At 43.2% G+C, this 19479-nt stretch overlaps 1 protein-coding gene across 1 annotated transcript in view; it reads left to right on the plus strand.

The window, feature by feature from the left end:
- LOC308178804 (uncharacterized protein) overlaps window positions 1–14080 on the plus strand; it is a 46444-nt gene extending 32364 nt beyond the window's left edge. The window contains exons 4-5 of the mRNA XM_080557890.1: window positions 10571–10627; window positions 13007–14080. Of these exons, the coding sequence (XP_080414016.1) occupies window positions 10571–10627; window positions 13007–13051 (102 nt within the window). The 3' untranslated portion in view covers window positions 13052–14080. The remainder of the gene's footprint in view (window positions 1–10570; window positions 10628–13006) is intronic.
- Window positions 14081–19479: the final 5399 nt, after the last annotated feature.

Here is a 19479-nt window from a genome sequence, read left to right on the forward strand (position 1 = left end):
CTATTGCAGCCTCTGATCCTGTCTGGTTGCAGTGCTGTTACAGGCTGGTTGTGTTATTCATGTAACAGTCCTCGGCTGGGGGTAAGGTGAGCTTAGATTTATAAGTTGCAGGTTTCTAGCAACAAAAATGTCTACAGTCCAGTTCATACAAAAATAATTTGCAGATGCATGTGTTTCCCATCTCCCAACCTGAGGGTCTCCAAGGAGGGAAGGATGCAAATGGAAGAGAAATATAAAAGATACATAAAAAGATGCAAAGATCTTTTTCCCCTTCTATCTCCTCATAGAACAGATGTTGAAGCCCCTTGCCTATATTTTAAATAACAAAGACCAAAAAACTGAATGAGATCTAGGGGAAAAATAGGCTCAGTCTCACGCTGGTGGTCATGGTGGTCTGCTCCCGCCTTGGCCTTTGGGCGAATGAAACCTCCCTGCTCTGTTCCATCTCTTCTGGGCTGGGCTGCAGAGCAGAAAGCTCGGCATTGCCCTGGCTGCAGGACAAGGCTGTGTCCTTTCTGGAAGGGCTTTCTTTAAAACCCTCATTGAAAAGGAGCCCACAGCTTCCCTGGGTAGATTGTTCCAAGTCTTTAACTTGTGTCGTTTCCCCAGTGCCCATTTGCTATGAGTTAGGCCAATGACTTCTTTACTTTCCCAAGGGACAAAGAAAAGAAACTCATCTCGCTCCTCATGGCCCCCTCTGTTAGTCTGAAGGACAGTGATGGGGGCGTCACCACCGTGTGCCCCTAGCTGTGCCCCACACTTTCCCTTTAGGCCTTTCCCCTTCCCGCAGGTCTTTGCCCTGTCTGTGCAGCTGTCTTTCGGCCTTGCAGCCATTCCCCATCGCAGCCATCTCTCAGCCGAACATCGCTGGCGGTGCCTGGTGCCCAGGGCCGGATCCAGGCTCCCCTGGACCTCTGGAGGTCGGGTGAGGGTAACAAGTGTGCCCCTCCAGTTTTTTTCCTTTTGAGGAAATGATGAAATCTTGCCTGTGTTCAGCGCCTTGGCTCACAATAACCTTTTTATGAGGTGATAAAATGGTCACCTTTGGGCTCATGGCTGCTGACTTAGACCAAAACTACAAGCCCGAGACTACCACCCAGGAGAGCGTTCTTGCTTCAAGTCCAGCTGGCATCTTGGGATCACTTGCTCACTTTCCAGGTTAGAGGCCAGTTTTGTTTGGGCTAGATAAAATCTGGAGAGATGCCCAAAATTTTTGGATGTCCCTCCACAGCAAATCTGACTCCACTTCTTTTGGAAGTTTGCCTTTCTCGGGTTAGGATTTGAAAACTCCTCTCATAGGCTGGTTGAGTCAAAAATAATGTGAGGTGACTTGCAAGGCTGGCTCCTACTTTTGGCTGTAAGCTGGTAAAGGCTTTGGGTTAAGTAATGAAAACAAGAGAGGAATCCAAAGCCAATCAAAGTGCTGGGAAACCATGAGCTGTGGGTGAGTTTGAAATCCCAGCTCGGGATGTGGAGCTGAATGAGCATCTCTGCATGTACTTGGGCTGAACCGCCGGTATCAAAGAGCCCAGGACCGTGTTCGCAAGTTGTAACTTGAACAAACTCTGGCATTATGGACACAGTGCTGCAAAGGACATGGTTTGGGATGGAAAGTAGGACACAGTCTTGCTGGTATAAACTGGTGTGGTCCCAGTCCCTCAGCCATGGACACAGCAGAACCCATGCTGCAGGCTGAGCCTGGGTATGGCTCAGCCCTTCGCTGGCTCCACAGCTGCAGCTGCCAGCAGCGTTGTTGAACAAGTCCATCAGGGGTTCCCCTTGTGTAGAGCTATTATTGTTAAAATAAACATGCATTTAGCTTCACCATATAATATTTCACAAGGCTGAGGCACAGCAGTTGGAACGCATCTCCCCCAGCCTTGAAGTAGGAGGCAACGCGAATCGACGCGCTGGAGCATTTTCAAGGTAAACACTGAAGGGTTTTATTGATGCAGGCTTTGGTGTGGCTGTCACTGCGGTGAGGGTGCTGCGTGCTGGGACATCTTTATGTCTGAAACAGCACAGTGCAAACTGATCCCAGCCATGATTCTTCTAAACATATCTAACAACTGCTGGAGGAGATTGGTCTGGTGTTGTCAGATGTGCTGGATGCTTCAGTCTGTGCCTGAACCAGTGTAAAACCTTGGCTCCAGTATGCACCAGCTCCTGTCACTACTTGACCTTCTCCTGACACATAACTTGTCTTCTGGAGGGACCAGTCCTCTGTATGGAGGTAACAGCTGCTGTCACCTTCCTGACCTTGGAGCCACCTGCATCCCTGGTATTGCTCTATCTGATGCAGGTTTGCCAGCCTAGTACAGAGGATTCGGCCATGCCACAGTGTATTTTGTTCGTGTGTGTGCACATGCATGTCTGCATACCTGTAAGAGAAAAATTAGCCCTGCCTGCTAATCCAACCCTGTCACCCTGGGCAGTTTTTGACTTGTTGCTTTGTTGGAATAACTTGATTCATTTTTAATATTTTAAAACATTACAGGCCAAGTTCATGCCTGATTTAGGATCACTTCAATTAATCTACTGATGGGTAAAGCTAGTGAAAAACTTAGAACTAAAGCAGAGCAAGCCAGCTTTCTTTCTTGTTTTCTTTGAAGCAGATTCTATACAAAGATGCAATAGCAGATTTTACATAAAAGTGCCTGATTAAATCAAGGCCCCAAACTATGCACTTTCATTTTTCAGTGTTCAGAAAAAAAGAAAGAAAAAAGAAAAAAAACACTACTGGTTTCTGAAAACAAAACTCAGCAGGGTTTGCAGAAGGAAACATGGATGGCAGTGGAGGAGGAGAGATGCTCAGCATATGGAGGGGTTAACTAAATGTGAGCCTGCAATGCTGCTGTCATATTTGCTAGGAAGATTGGGAAGAAAATCCTAATGGACATACTGGAAACTGGTAATGCATATTGGTTATGTGTACAAAAAGGACACGAAGCCAACAGAAGTGGCTAATGAAAAATTATGTGAGCATTCAGCAGAGAACATTACTCTAAGTCCTGATGGTGGTAGAGAGATGTGAATGACGCCGGTCAGGTGAAGAACTGGAAGGCCTGCTCCAGTATCAACTTTCAAGCTGACTGCTGCCAACACACTTAGGAAAATGTTGAATCAGAGCTGGAAGATGAGATGTAGCATTAGGGAGATGTAGAGAGACATTTTCTTAGCACAGACTTCAACCAAGAGAAAACACCCGTTTGTTTTACAGGTGAATAAACAGCCATTTCCTTGAGCAAACCCAGTCATACAGCAGCAAGCGATGCTATTACTTAAGGTTTCATTGAAAGCAAAAATTCATGCATGTTACCTCTAACAGGAAAATCTGAGGGCTAGACCCACATAAGACAAGTCTTTGTTGCTCCCAGACACTTGGATTATCGTGGCTTTGGGCACAGGATTTCTCTGTGCAGCACTTTGGGCTTTATGATGTTGCTTTGGGCCTTCGCTGGTTTAGGCCTTGTTTGAGGAAATTAGGAACCATCTTTCTTGAGGAGGGATGATATTTCCCTTAATTTAAATAGCTTTGAGCAAACAAGTACCAATTTGGATGTGCTTTCTCATTTAATATTTGTCTGATTTATGCTGCTAAGCAGCCCTTCTGCTCTCCTGTTTATATACCCTCAAAGCTCATTTTTAACTACAGTTAATCATGCTGAAGCAGAATGTAACTCACAGCGAGATGATGCTGGCCAAATTTTATAACATGGGCTACTGTATTGGATGTCAGCTCTGCCACTAAAAATAATCACACTGGGGCAGGCACCTCCCCCTGCCAGAAAAATTTAATGCCACTTTGTAAAATCCTGGCCAGGTGAAGCCTCAGAGGGGCATGGGAGATGTTCTCCGGCATTTTTGGGGAAAGAATTGGTGTTTCCAGCTCAGGGATTGAGAGCTGCTTGCTCGAAGTATTGACAGACAAACTGCTTGGACACGAAGCAAGCAGAAGTGACTCAAGTGCAGAGTACTTTGCCTTTCTGACCTGGTCACAGTTGAGGCTGAGAAGTGGCAGACTGAGCACTTTTTAATCTGTAAATGCAGTTGTTTGCTGTACCACAAAAGAAAGTCCACCTGCAGCTCCAGGAAACCACAAGAGCTAGGTAGGACCTGGAATTAAGGAAGGTGCAAGACAAATGCTTTGTGCCACATCCCTTTCCCCGCACAAAAAGTCCCTCAGCCTCCTCCTGCCCCTGACATAGATCTCCCCTCTGCCCCAACCACCCTCCCTGGTGCTCCTCCAGCAGCTCAGCAGCATCCAAATACACCAGGGAAAAGCTGTGCACCAGCAACACCCTAGAGCCAGGGCGAAAACCATATTTTTATTTCTGGAAGACTGGATAAAGGGAGAAATAAATAGAGATGTGTGAGAAGGAGGCTGAGGGATCTGCTGGCAATTGAGAAATACCTGCACATGCTTTGTGGTGGGGAGATGCGGCACAGCCTGCACAATCCATCTGCCATAGGGATGTGTTAAACACACTCAACATTTCAGCAATACACCAAAAATGGGTAAACAGAGGGGGACCACGGTTCATTTAGCCACAGCTAACCAAGGGTTTCTCTTTCCTCTGAGACATAAACCATGCAGCTGGGCTGGGCAGGCAGCAGCATCCTGGTGCAGGACACGCAGCTGGTGCTCAGCCCTTGCTGAGCACCATGTTTGCTGTCACGGGGCTGCTCCTGGGGTCTGAGTGAGCCTGCCTCACCCGGCTGCTGCCATGGAGGTGTGTGGTAAGCACAGACCTGGTTCCCCTCCGTCCTCACTAGATGCCAAGTCTTGCACAACATTACACCTTTTTTTTTGCAGTGTGTGTTTTTCCTGCTGGGATGAGGACCCTTCCCAGGTGGTGGGATATAAGTATCGCCGGAAACTTGTCAGCCATAAGGAAGTGAACAAGAGGCTTCAGCAAACAGAAGCAATCAGGTTTCTCACACCTCCCCAGAGCCATCCCAGCTACGTGTGGCAGCGCTCCCCTCCACCTGTGGCTTCCAGGGTCCTGCAGCACCGGGGCTGTGCAACAAAGCCGGGAAACATCCCTGCTGCAGGAGAGCAGCCGCACCGCCAGCCACCCATTTGCTTGTCTTTCTGCTCAGACATATTCCTTTGCTCCTTTCGGGTGCAAAAGCAAATCCAACTGGATTTTCAGGGACATGGTAACAACTGCTCCCAAGGCCCGCACTCGCTGTTCACAATGCAGGGAATGCAGGGTCGTTGGTCTGGGGGAGCAAGGAGGAATATTGCACATGCCTCCTAGCAAAGCTTGCATGACTTCCATAGGCTTCGTGCCAAATTATTTGTTCTTTGTTCCTTCTTGTTACAACACCAGGAGGAAAAACAAAAAGAGAAAAAAGAAAAATCACCAACAACCAGGAAGCCCTAAGTTCTTCTTTTTCCTATGGTACAGAAGTGGGGAGATACTTCTGTACAACACCTGACAGCCTACAGAGAAAAGCTTTTTCTGTGGTTGAGTCCTAGGGCCAAACATGTCATCTAGAAGGATACAAAAGCTTTTACAGGCTGTCATTTTTCTAGCAATTATAATTTCACACACATTTACCAAAGGACAATTCTGAAAAACAGGAAAAATGACAAGGAAACAAATTATATTGCTGCTTTTAACCAGCACATGCAGATCAGGAATCATATTGCAATCAGTTGCCAGAAGGACTGTAGTATTGCTGATTATTTATTTGGAGTGGCAAATGCCTACAGAGCTGCACAAGCTTTGTTTTTGAGGCAGCAGCATGTGATCTGCAAACTCTGACATCTGAATTTGTTCCCTTTTCAGGCTTTACATTTGAAAGTTGGCTTTGTTATCAGGTTTCTACAGAAATGTGTTGGTGGGATAACTTTAACTGGTACACTTAATCTTCTCTGGTTAGTTTTATTTTCCTTCCCCACCCCTGAAGTTCAATATCTGTATGGCAAAACAGAAGAAAAAAGTTAACTGCTAATCCATCAGAAGTAGAGCTTGCTGACAATGACACCTTTCGTTAGAACCAGCTTCCTGCACAGAATGAGATTAAGACCAGCCTTGTTTTGTTATTTGCCTTCCCTTGAAAATCATTGTAGATGCATTTCAGGTAGCAAATGCAATAAAATCCAGAAAAATAACTTTATAATCAGAATGGGTCTCATTAAAAAGAGAATCCATTTCAGAGACTGATGTAAGAGGTGAATTATAGATTGCCAAGTATAGGAAAGGCACCAGCTTCTTTGTATGGATGTAGCTAATGGAAAAATGTGTACTCATTGCCACAAACCGATGGACAGGGTACAATATATAGTAGACAATGCCAATGTCTCCCTTCAGTATAAATAATCAAGGAATTTTCTTCAATGCTGAAATTTCTACATGTGAGTTTGTTTCCACATGTTTTCCACATTTCTGACTCCCAAGACATCTGGTTTTCCAGTGCTAGTTCAACACAAATTGTCCCATTGTGTAAATCTGTTGATGTCAATAGAATTACATCAACTTTAAATTAAGAGATCTGCCCACAGTATCTTTTTGGTTTAGGTGGTGTATGAGATATATTTTCACAAAGACAAAGAATTGGAAGCAAAATGCTTTCTGGTGGATATTAGAGCTATTTATGTCCTGTTCTATTCAGTTCTTAATTGCTGATCAGGAGCTGAAAGCACACGAAACAACACTTGTGTGTATGTTCCAGGAATAGTTTTTGTTATGGTGGGATATCCCCTTCAAATATCCTATAAGAAATGGAAATGTTGAAGTGTGTTACTGTTTTGTTCATAGACATTTTGAGGATGTGCTTTGGCTTTTTTCCCCAGTTCCTTGGGTATTTAAAAGAGAAATCATGATTTAGGAATTATCATAGTCCCTAAATAGAGTCATTCAATTTGTGTAGGAAATGGACACGAGTTCAAGACACTGCAAATGGGACCACTGCCATTTTAACAGTTGCATACTTCCATATTTGCCTTCACTGGGGTTAGGGCCTACAGTAAAATTCAAGGAAATATTTGGAAAAACTTGATATCACCATGTCTTAAAGCCCCAATCCTGCAAAGCCTTATCAACACGTTTTATTTTGAGCACATGACCCATCCTGTGGAGTTCAGCACCCTCAGTGCCCAGTACGTTAGGCTTTGAACTAGTTTCTAGGAAATCGATGCTGCCTGCCCCAAAGCATCTCACTGTAAGTAGAACAGGTAAAAGACCAGAAGAAAACATTTTTTTCTTCACTTGTCTTATTTTCAAATACAGCAAAACTAATACCTTGGCTGGTTTATGTTTCCATAGATTTTGATTCAGCAAATGTACATTTGTTATCTAATATTTATACTGCAATATACATTTATACCCAAAGGGATGTTCTGATACCATTAGGGGAAGATAGTAAATGTGCCTACAGAGGTCTTCTCAATCTTGATCTACTGTTCAGAGCTAAGGTTAGTAAAGGAGCCTCACTCCAGCTTACTCTTTGGGATTCCTTTTCACTCTTCATTTTTTGAATACTGTGGTTTTGAGGTGCTAATTACAAGATCCTATTTATGTTAAACTTGTGTCTACTTTGAAACTTAGCCTCATCACACATATAGTAAATATTTTTTTATTTTTTATAAAGAATAAAATCACTATCTGGTTTTATGGTGATGACAACAATCCCAGTCAAAAGTAAAGAATGAAACCAGAATCGCATGCACTGTATTTTATTTATATTGGGCTATCCAACCAGCAGTTACTGTTACCCATTTAACAGAATATGCTTTTATCAGTATTGTCATCCACTATCTTCTTCTGGTACAAAGTCAAAGTCTTGTCCTAGACACCTACCCTAAATTAGGTCACACAAAGGAATCCAGCATCTGTGTGATAGTCCAGGTCATGCTGCTATTTGTGGAATGGATATTAGTACGGTCTTTGTGAGTGCATGATATATGAACTGTATGTATTTCCTTGATAAATTGTTTTTAAATATTTCCTCCTTTTTATTAATTGAAGAGGAAACTCATGCATCAATGACATTTTTATGCTGGTTTACACATAAATTATTTCCCTGTGATGTTCATTTTTATTATTATTGCCGATATTATAGCAAATGCTTTTTTTTTTTTTTGCCTTGTAAACAAGATTTTGCTTACAGCTAAATGAAAAGAAGCGAAGTTAATCACGTTGAAATAATAGGTTTAAAAAGGTAATTCAGTAATGTTTGGCTGATGTTTAATCTTCCCCAATAGAAGCCATGGTGAGAGAAATGACAGAATTCTCTTTTTGTAATTAAAGAGTATTCATCACCGGCAGGGCAGCTGAAGGAGAGCTCAAATACTGCGATGACTGCTTACGCCTGGCAAACACTTCTAAGCAGGGGATTCATGGTTTGTTAAGTGACAGTGGTGGCCGCAAACCTTGAAAATGAAGAGCATCATCAGAGCTTTCAGTGTGAGAGCTTGATATTGGGAGTCTCATTTTCAGGAGGGAATGAAATTTTCTCTAGACCCATTAGGAAGGATGCTTCCCATCAGACCTGCCTGAAAACGGCACGCGTCTCTCAGCAGGAGAGTAGTAATAATCACCCAAGATATTTCTATTGGCCTTTTTCCCACTGAGTCTTGGTGTTTTACTGTAACCTGCTTCTCTGTAGGACAGTCCCTGAAGGAAGTTGTACCTGCCTTGCTTTTGAGATGGAGAACTGAGGCTTGCTGGTTGCATGCAGTCAAGCACCTCCATCCTTAAAGACTTAAACACTGAGGCTCTGAGTTGTTCAAGATCATGAAAGAAATATATGATAGAGCAGGGCCTTGAAGCCAAGACTCCTGAATTAGCTTTCCCATAACTTCATCTTAGAATCATAAGATCTTCACAGAACAGCCTTCTTTTCACAGCGCTGTGCCTGCTAACATCCATCCTGGGCTCTCTGATCCATCCTTCGTTCCCTCCCGTGTGAACATACCTGTGCTTGGTCACAACACACTTTGTCCCAGGTACTGTGTTGCAGGATGAAAAGATTCAGCAAAGAAGCTTCTGCTTCTTGTCCTGCTTGTTTTATGAGAGTTAAACATTCCAGCAAGCAAAGTCACATTTGTCAAGTTATACCAGATTCTCAAGCTCTGTTGACCAGCACACTGCAGAGCTGCATGGTGCTATTGGAATTAGGTGTTTCAGACAGAAAACAGCTCTCAAAGCTCCTACAGGCTATCTGTCATGTGAGGACCCCTTAACCAATTCATTCTGAACTTTATTGAAGGGCCTGTAGTTGACATCTCACCTGTCAGCTTTGAGGACAACGCTGGGATTTCATGGTGGCTGCCAAAATTCTGTCTCCTTCCTCCCACCTTCTGCAACCAAATTAATAACGGTGACCAGGAGGTAGAGAAAGGAGAAAGCAATCTCCAACATTTAGTTACTTAAAGAACTACCTGAAATTCCTCATCCGTCTTCCTTGTAAGCAATCAACATTTTCTCTTCTTTCCTGTATAATTCATTTCTAAATCTGAAACTATGGTCATACGTGTACCTAAATTCCTCACAGAGGCCAGCCTGTTCTTGCTGGTCTTCAGTACCCAGGACATCAACACATCCCCAGACAACCTACTGATGTGCAATGGCAGCTATGGTTATAAGGCCAGATTTAAGCACATCTTGCAATGTTGGAGTGTTTCACATGCCAGGTTGTTCATTATCGGTATCTATATTTCATATTTCCTGATCCACTTAATGAGTTTTTCAAAGTGGGCTCATATCCTGAATTCCCCTTACTGGAAGTGTGTCTGAGCTTGACCTGACTGTCCCGCGGGGAGAAGCACTCTATCTTCATTATGCTATTTTTTACCAAACTGTTTGGGATATGGTGTGTTTTGGCCATGCATGCCTGCTTGGTAAGACAGGTAATTATTGTTGTTATAGAGTAACTGATAATAAAGTGAATTTTAAGAAAAATAGTTTTCAAACACTGCCACAGACCCACCTGGGGAGAGTCTAGATTAGCTGGAGGGGAATGGTTCTTGGGAAAACAGTTCATCTCCTTTTGAGTGAGGAAGTCCTGTCAGAATCACGCTGGCTGTAATTGCATCAAAACAGAGCAATATTGAGTCCGAGCCTGATCCCCAGCCAACTCCTCTGAATCCATCATCTCTGGTTTCGGATCTGACTGCTCTTCCCTTCTACTTCTGAAAGAAATCCAGCAAGGGGCAGGACCCAGGAGTCCAAAGCCCACTGGGACCAGTAGAAAGATTCAAAGGCTTCGAAGCTGGTCCACCTCCAAGTCCCCCGCCGCATGTTAGCTGCACGCTCTCTTTCCATGCTTGAACAAGCGTATAGTTCCCAGCCTCTCAGAAACACAGTAGTTTTTTGCATTTGTCTTTAGATTTGTTTTCTGCTTGGCAGCTGAATGGGCAATTTGCAGCTCCCCATGAAGAACAAGCCCAGTGGGCAAATGGCATTTAGTTTGTGAGCTTTGCATGAAAGTTACATTTCTTTTTTCCCCTCTGTAGTTCAAACCTCCAGCAAACTTCCCCCTGCAGCTCTGGAAAATATAAACAATCCTTCTGCTGTTAGAAACCAGCATGCTCAAGCTTTGATTTGTGATTTTCTAGGGAAGAACAGTATCATCCTTCAGCAAGAAGATCTGCATGCTGGAGTCACAGAAGCAGGTCAGTCTCATACAGCATCTAATTAGGCAGATCTGTATTGTTTTGCCAAGCAGATGCATCCATCACCGAACATTAGATGCTGCACCAACCAGTAACAACAGCTACTAGCTCCTTAAAAATGCAGAAATTGGAAATCTCCTTTGCTTATTGGCTGGTGCTTTGATCCATGCAGTAAAAATCACTTTCAAGGTATCAGAAAACAAACCAACTAGCTGTGCTTGAGTTCCTTTAGTGGTTCCCTACCTTTGGGATCTGAGTTTAAAAGCATTTAGTAGCAGAAGGAAAGCAATCAAAATGTTTGATTCTTTACCTAGGCAGGTTTTCATTCTTTCCTACCCTTTTTAAGATCAGATTGATATTTTCTCAAGGAATTTTAAAGATAATCAGGCATAAAGTGTACTTGGTGGACGAGTGATTCTCTTCAAATCTGTGTGCCAGATTTGTCAGTCTCTATGCACAGTCCTGGCTGTGGCCAACCAGCCACAGCAACCTCAGCAGCAAAAGCAGACAATTATCTGCCCACAGATGCCAAGCCCAGGATTTTTCTTAGGCCATGCAGCAGCCAAGCCTTCCTGGTGCCCTCCTTTCACAGGAAATGGCCAAGACTGTAGCAGACCCTTCTGCACCATTCCCATCATGTCCCTGTGGTGGGATCCCACACTACACCACTCACAGCCTTCTTGATCTCAAGAACATTTCTTAGGGTTTCCTAGAGGTGGCCTAGGTTGTTTCTCCAGGTGGACTGGTGACAGTGATGTGCTCTTACCCTGCCCAATTATCCCCATTTTATTGTCAGCTGATTCAAAAGTAGTCAGGTGCCTAAACACCAATATCTAGTACCACATTTACCTGTGTTCATGGATAACTGTGTCATCTCCATGGTCCTACTGCTAAAAATAATAATAATAATCACAGAATTACAGAATCACAGAATCATCTAGGTTGGAAAAGACCTCCAAGATCACCTAGTCCAACCTCTGACCTAACACTAACAAGTCCTCCACTAAACCATATCACTAAGCTCTACATCCAAACGTCTCTTAAAGACGTCCAGGGATGGTGACTCAACCACTTCTCTGGGCAGCCCATTCAAATGCCTAACAACCCTTTCGGTAAAGAAGTTCTTCCTAATATCCAACCTAAACCTCCCCTGGTGCAACTTTAGCCCATTCCCCCTCGTCCTGTCACCAGGCATGTGGGAGAATAGACCAACCGCCACCTCGCTACAGCCTCCTTTAAGGTACCTGTAGAGTGTGATAAGGTTGCCCCTGAGCCTCCTCTTCTCCAGGCTGAACAATCCCAGCTCCCTCAGCCACTCTTTGTAAGACTTGTTCTCCAGACCCCTCACCAGCTCTGTTGCCCTTCTCTGGACAATTTATTATTACTTTCCACCATTTTTAGTAAGAGACTTCAGCTTTCAAGTCTCTTGAGCCTTTCTGGAGCTTGGGATAGTTTACACTCTGAAATCACAGCAGTTTAAGAACAAATGATCCCTTGTGGCTCATATATTTGCTACGCAGCAACAACGTTGCTGAACAACAAGAGACCACAGTGTGCCATGGGAAAGGTAGTCTGAACAGAGCTGGGAGTGCAAGGCATAGAAACTACTGTTTGTTAACACATAGCAGGCCCTTTCCAAACCAAATACTTTTTTCCCAATCCAAATGCTTTATTATATTATTTTTTGCTAAAGAGTCATTTTTTTTCCTGTGGAAGACTTTCTGCTTGTCCATTTTCATAAAAATGAAAAAGTGAAAATTGCCTTTCCATCAGCTGCCCTTTAAGGGTTCTACGGGACTGACTGGAGAGAGCACCCACAGGCCTCATCACTGTTGAAAACTACCAGCATCAGCCCAATAACCTGTTTGAGAATTACCTGGACTCAGTGTGTAAAGGGATTTATTTATTTATTATTATTTTTGGAAAAAAAAAAAGAGTGCTATGTATTACTAAGTTTTTACAAGGTTACGAAGACGTTTTTATTGAGGAACATTTGCAAGTTTCAGATGGCTGGCAGATGTGTTAAAGAACATATGATTCAAATAGAAAACCTTTCTTTTTATTGCCGAAACACTAATAAGAGTGCACTTTAATATGCCTTAATGTGTTACTCCTTAATTGACAGCAGATGTTTCCTGAACAGCATTTTTTAAAAGACGTGCCGCACTTCAAAACAAGAAGAAATAAAGCCTTACTGTACATACAAGAGCTTCCAAAAACAACGCCTTCCCTTGCCAATAATTGTTTATAAAAACAGCGTTCCAGATTATTTGAAAATCAATATTAAGTCCCATGGAATATGTCAGAGTAAATCTGATGTTATTTCAACAGAACCTTAACATAGTCAGTGTTCAAGGTCTCCTTTTGCTTTCCTTCCAGTATCCAAAATGGGAAACATCATCTAGCCCTTCATGCTTGATCTGAAGGGAACTGGAAAAAACATCCAGCTCAATGAGAAGCCAAGTGTCCGTGTATTTGGCCAGACAGAGAGAGAGCTTCCAGCAGGACCAACTACACCTCCAAAATCTTACCTGCGGTGCAGTAAGATTGTTTTTCATGCTCCCATGGATGATACTGCAAGCTCTGGGACATCCTCATCCCCCCTCTACTCGAATGGTCTCACCAAAATTGGAGAGTTCCCTCACTGTGTTGATTTGATTTTATATTTAAATGCCTGTAATAGCACTAAATAATGTGTATATATATGTTCAGCAGCAGGAGGTAAACATGCAAATTAAGAAAAAAATATGGAATTTTACAATCTACAATAAAGGAAAGAGAAAAATATAAACAAATTATTGATGGGTAAAGATCAGAGGAAGATTATCTTTTGTAAGCACAGACCGCAGGAGACCTGCTGATGTCCTGGGAAAATAAGACTTGCAGAATTTTCCCCACTGCTCACCAAACCCAGCCGGGAGCAGCCCTGAAACCCCCCATCCCCACACCACGATGTGCGCCAAGCCCCAAACATGCCCGTTTGATGTGTTTGTAATTGTAACATACTGGGTTCCCCAAAGCATGCTGTGAGCTGCGATTTGTGGTAACAAATGACAGAATCCATAAATACAACCAAGCTGTGGTCAGTGTTTATTTATTTTTATTATGTAAACAACCCATCGGTTTGGGTTATTACAGTTTAGCATTAAAAGCACTTGATCATTTAAAATGACTCGATGTTATCAGACTTTTTTTTTTAAACCTTGTTAAAATACTAAGTAATTGACAGTGCTTTTTGTTATCCTGCTTATAAAATACAAATCATTAGGGCAATAAATATTATTCATTTAGAACTGATGCAAACCAAATGTTTTCTTCCTTAAAATACTCATAAAAGTGAAGTTTTATCTTCCATCTGGCAATGCCTCTTATGCCAAAATGTTCTGAGTGGAATTGCATTAATAAGAAGACATCAAGAGAAATATGTTACTTGTATCCTTTAATATGCCTTTGTAAACTGAGATACACATTGGACTTCTATCAATAAGCATCTCTACCTGTGGATTTTGAGAAGGATTAATAGAGAAGAACCATTATAGGATGAAAGGACAGAGCATGCTGGGAGAAAAATGAAAATCAAACATCCACCAGTGCAAACACTTCCTTCCAGGATAATATTTAGATTTTATTTTATTTTCTTAATTTAAATATATATATATATAAATAAAATGTTTAAGCCCATTTTAGATAGCACACATCTGCACCGCAATAAGGCTGTTTTCAAAAGTACAGCTCTCAGTGGGATATTTATTTAATTCGTATTGGTTTTGGACCTCAGCCTATAATGAGAAAAGATATGGGCACATGCTAGAGGTGGTGGCTGTGACTTGGACTTTTTTGAACATTAAAGCAGAAAAACCTTTTGCGTGTAGGAAGGGTTTAGTGAAAATTCAATAACTTTTTCTTCAGACCCCGTGCTTCAGAGCACTAATAAAGACAAGAGAGAACTGACACAGACACTGAATTCGTGACCAAGCTCCTGGAAAATGCCAACCAATTCTGGCAGGAATTTTCCAGCATTTCTCTCTTCAGATACTTTTCACCTCTCTGTTCAAATCTGATTTTAAAACCAATTTCCACACCCCTCACATTATTCACATCTGACGTGTGCTGGGACGATCTCTGCAGAGGCGTCCAACTCACCTCCATTTCTGTGTTGGTCAAAGACCTCCCCAAATTGAGCTAAAAGTAGCCCATTTCAGCCAAAGCACTGGGTCAGCACAAGGGCACCAAGTGCTGAGCTGCCTTCAGAGCCTCCCGAGGCACAGCCACAGTGTCATGGCTTGCCCATCACACCCCCACTGGGGGTTTTGCACCAAATCCATCTGTTTTGATGGAGTTTCAGCACAGGGGAGAAGGCAGAAGGCTTTCTCCATGGGGCAGGGAGGTCATGGCAGTGGGCAATGTCTGGGGTGGCAGTGGGGTGCTCCGTCTGTCCTGCAGGTGTGCAGGTCAAAACCAGTAGTGAAATGGGGAAATGTTCGGCAGCCAGGTACCATACATCTTTTCCTTCCTGCCCTGTTGTGAATCTTACCCATTTTGCTGCACCTTAGGGTCCAATTCAATGACTGAAATTGATTTTTTGGTACTTCAGTGGCCTTGTGCGGAAACCAGAGGTATTATTTTTTATTGAATACAATCCTTAGAGCACTAGCTCACAAGCTCTCTTCAATACACCATAATAAAGTAATACCAATATTTCCCAGCTCTCCATAACTTCATTATTCTGTGTCTCTTTGGGACGCTAGCATCTCTTACCCAGACTTGATCATAGATGGTGGATTTCACATCTGATGCTCTGTTTAAGGGCTTTGCCTTTTGCTGTGTGTGTACGAGCTGACACACACGTGCACGCACTTCCTTACATTATCTGCTCAGCATTATCTGTCAGAGTCTACAGATAAAATAGCACATCCATGTGCCAGTCAGAAAAATGCACTTGACTTTTGGGCATTGTTTTCATTAAAGCACGATCAGGACCTGGCCGCAGACTCCAAAGTGTGAATGGAAAAAATTTCCCTGTGTAGGAATCTCAGCTGACGTGCAGCTGCCGAGGTCTGCATTCCTTTCAGTTATGTTTTCCCTGAAACCATAAATAGTCCCTAAAGCCAACACAAAACACCCTGTGACGCCGAATGGAGATAACGTCCCACCACTGCCTCCAGCCAAGGTAGCCACCTGCACCTCCTGGTAGCCACCAGCACCTCCTGCCCCTTCCTCAGCACAAGGCTGCAATGCAGTCCCACTTCCCTGGCTGACTTTGCACATCTCACCTGCACGCTTTCTCTCACTCATGGGGTAGAGGCTGACCCTTATATATTTGTGCCATCCCGCCCATGGCTTTGCTTTGAGCTCTTGTAGGCACTCCTACACTCTGAGCATTCAGAATGAAGACCAAGGGTGGGAGCACATGCTGCACGTCACTCCATGGTTTCCTTAAATGTACTTTTCTTTCTTTCCTTATACAACTTTGAGGACCACTGGAACTGACATCCAGAAAAGATGCTGAAAATTTCTGTCTCAAAGGGAAGTTCTAGGGGAAGCCATAGGAAGTTATAGATGGATGTGAGAATTATCTAGGGCTTGCTTTTCCAACAGGCTCAGCCATTCCTTCCCCTCCTGGCACTATTGAAATCAACGGGTATTTTTTGAAAACCAAAGCTGGGTTAATGACTAAGGGTTTTTTAAAGATGGAGCAGTTGAAGCAGTGATTACTGGGGCAAGAGGAAATCTCCTGCAGGTATTAGTCTTACAGGACGGCATGCCAAAGGTTACTATGGCGCTCGTGATGTGGAACGATGATGAAATACTATGGGAAAAGCAAGTCCCCCAGCTACAATGTATGCATTCGGTGGTCATGGCTATGCACCAGTTGTGATCAATGGGTGTAAAGTCAGGGTCAGGGCTGCAGCAGCCGGAGATGCTGGTGCTTTGCAATCTAACCGGGCCCCAACCAAGGCGCTGAGTTTCCACAATTCATTTATCATAAACAGCAATTTGCAAATGTTAGCACTTTCCCACACGTCATGAGCCCTGATGGACTTTAATAAAAGAGAGAGAGAGAAATAAAGGGAAGAAGAGAGAGAAGAATACCTACATAATTAACTAAAGTTCTCGGAATGGTTTTAATTGGGAAAATGTTACCTTTTTCAAAGTAATTGCTGTAGAGGTTTTCATTTGTTTTCTAGGTTCTGTTTTTTTCACATTGGTTTCACATCTGCTAATTAGCCAGTTGTCTCTGTTGGAGAGTTTTTGCCCCTCTCTTTTTTCCCTTCAAGGCTGCACAGGAATCATTTTCCAGTTTGCTCGGCTCTGATGGTCATAAGGATTAGAATACTTGCATTAATTTGGTTAGCACACTGCTTTTAAGCTTATGGCCTTTAAAGGGGACAGGTAACAAAGAAAAATAAAGTGTAAACAAAGCCTGAAAATGTATGAAAGTGTGAGTTTACAATAAAAGACCAATTGTGCAGATGTTGGCAGAGATGCGAGGGGGAGCCACTGGCGGGTGACTCCAGCCACCTTCGAACACCCCCGAGCTCTGAGGGAATCCTGCTCTGGGTCTGGCCCATCTCCAGTCTACAAATAGGTAGAGGTGGCTGAAAGAACAAAGTCTATGGATAGAGGAAGGAACAAGAGTTGACACTTTTAGCTAATATCAACAGTAAAATCACTTTAATGTGATTTTCCAGGCGTCTTTTCTCTCTAGGCTAGTATCCTTCTTCCCAGAGCGGGCAATAACAGAGGTTTCAATGACAGGGATAAAACACTCGAAGCTGTGATTATCAGATTTTCTCCCAGTGTTGCAGAAGGAAGTTGTTCCTCCCACAGAGAGCAGAAATCAGAGGGTTTAGCTCTCTTTGAATTGTTTATCCTATCTCATGCAGCTTTGCCACCTTGTCTACTTTCCTGCATCCCTACCTTATTGCTTAATGCTAATTAACAGATCAGCATGAACCTGTCCTGCAGTTCTCAGGGATCTCTCTTCTGATGCTTTTCTCTCTTCCTGGACAACCTCACAACACTTTAGCAACTTTCCCTTCCATATATACCACGCAATCCAAGGAGAGATACAAAATCAGCGCATTGCTGATAAGAACAGCTATCATTTTCTAACTCACAAGTACAATGGCAGCAGCATCTATCAGGAAAAAAAAAAATGTTTGGGGGAAAAAAGCCCTTAAAATATCATATCCACCCATTCAGCTAATATGAAATTTCTTCTGCTAAAAATCCCATACAGCCACATTAGTGTAGTGGCAACATCAGAGCAAATCTGCCTTTCTGGTTTATGATGCCACCAAACCCCCTTTATGATGTTACAGGCTTGTCCACCAGTGTTACCCATCACTTGCTCCTTGCAGGATTCACCAAACTGCTCAGAAGAGCCCAGATTTAACCCTCTTAACCATTTCATAGGTGACGGGCAGCAGGAAGCTGACCTTTTGCAAGAAAATTAACCCTGGGATTTATGATTTTCCACTGCCTTGAGATAAAATGGAATCTGAAAGGGAAATGTAGATTCCCTTGTAAATGTAGATTCCTATGTAAATGTAGATTGCTGTGTAAATAAAGACAGAAAAATGGTATCCCCTCCAGTGTCAACTGCTCTCCTTAAACCCTTCAAGAGCTGTGAAGGTGAAGAGTCAGAGGTACCCACAAGAAAAGGAGGTAAGATCTAATATTATCAAGCTTAATACATAAAAAATAAGCGAAGAGATATAATAGAGTTGCTTTGGTACATGTTTATTAGGAATGATTTAGGTAGAACTGATTGGGCTTTGGGACATCAAGTCAAGCATGCTCCTGCAGACCAGACGCCCTCCCTTGTTCCTGTGGTTGAAACAGGCTGCCTTTAGACAAATGTCTAAGCATCCAACACCGTGCACCCAACTGTCTACATTTCTTGTATTCTCCCTTGCTGATATCACGCCTACTGATTTCTGCTTTGAATCACCTTCTGCAAGAGCCCCCATCAGCACAGAGTTGCACCCAGACCCCTCAGAATGACGCTGCTTTGCAGGAGCTGTGTGGTGATTAGTAGTGGATTGCTCTTGGTGACTACAGCAGATCTGGGCAGGATTCTCAAGAGGCCTCCCAGGGGTACATACCTACAGCCCCCTAGAAAATGCCTTGGCATGAAGCCTGACCACTTTGTCACCTTTTTAACCTGCATTTTGGTTGTGGTGTTGCCAGTCTCAGAAAATGTCTGCCCAGAGCCCAGGCTGTTGTGTGGTTTGCTCACACGTTCCTTCCCAAATACGCAGGCCTGGTTTCTTTGATTGCTCACATTCCCAAGCCTGCAGCATGTGTGTTTCCCAGCCACCCCCTGCCATGGGAAGGGTGCAGAGCAAGCCTACCTTGCAAAAACATGCAGTCCCTACATTGGTGCTTGGTTCCAGGAGAGAGAGAAAGAAAATGACCCAAAACACTGGCAGCAGATGAAACCTCAAAAACTAGTAATGCTGATGCTTCCTCCGAAGTTCTTGAAGCTGCAACTGTTGCAAGCAAATCCCTCTGACGAATTGGTGCCTGAATGGGTGATGCTAGCACTGTGCTGAAGCATCTTCCCCACCTACTTTCCAGCTCAGGCAATGGCCTGAGGTGGTGCTGGATGTGAAATGAGCCCCCATCACATAGTAGCTGAGCAATGCATATCTCGTAGTGCGTTTCGTTCCCTTTAATGCATTTCTCTTTTTTTTTTCATGACCTGCTGCCGAAATCTCTTTGCTAAGGTTTCTGCCACCATCGACGCCATGCAAGAAAAGTGTCTTTGTTAACACATTTAGGGCCTGCTTTTAATTTCTACAGTATTCTCTTTAATAACAATGTCTAATTAAAACATCTGTTAA

Source organism: Anser brachyrhynchus, assembly GCF_964034855.1.
Source record: "Anser brachyrhynchus genome assembly, chromosome: 16".
Lineage (NCBI taxonomy): Eukaryota > Metazoa > Chordata > Aves > Anseriformes > Anatidae > Anser > Anser brachyrhynchus.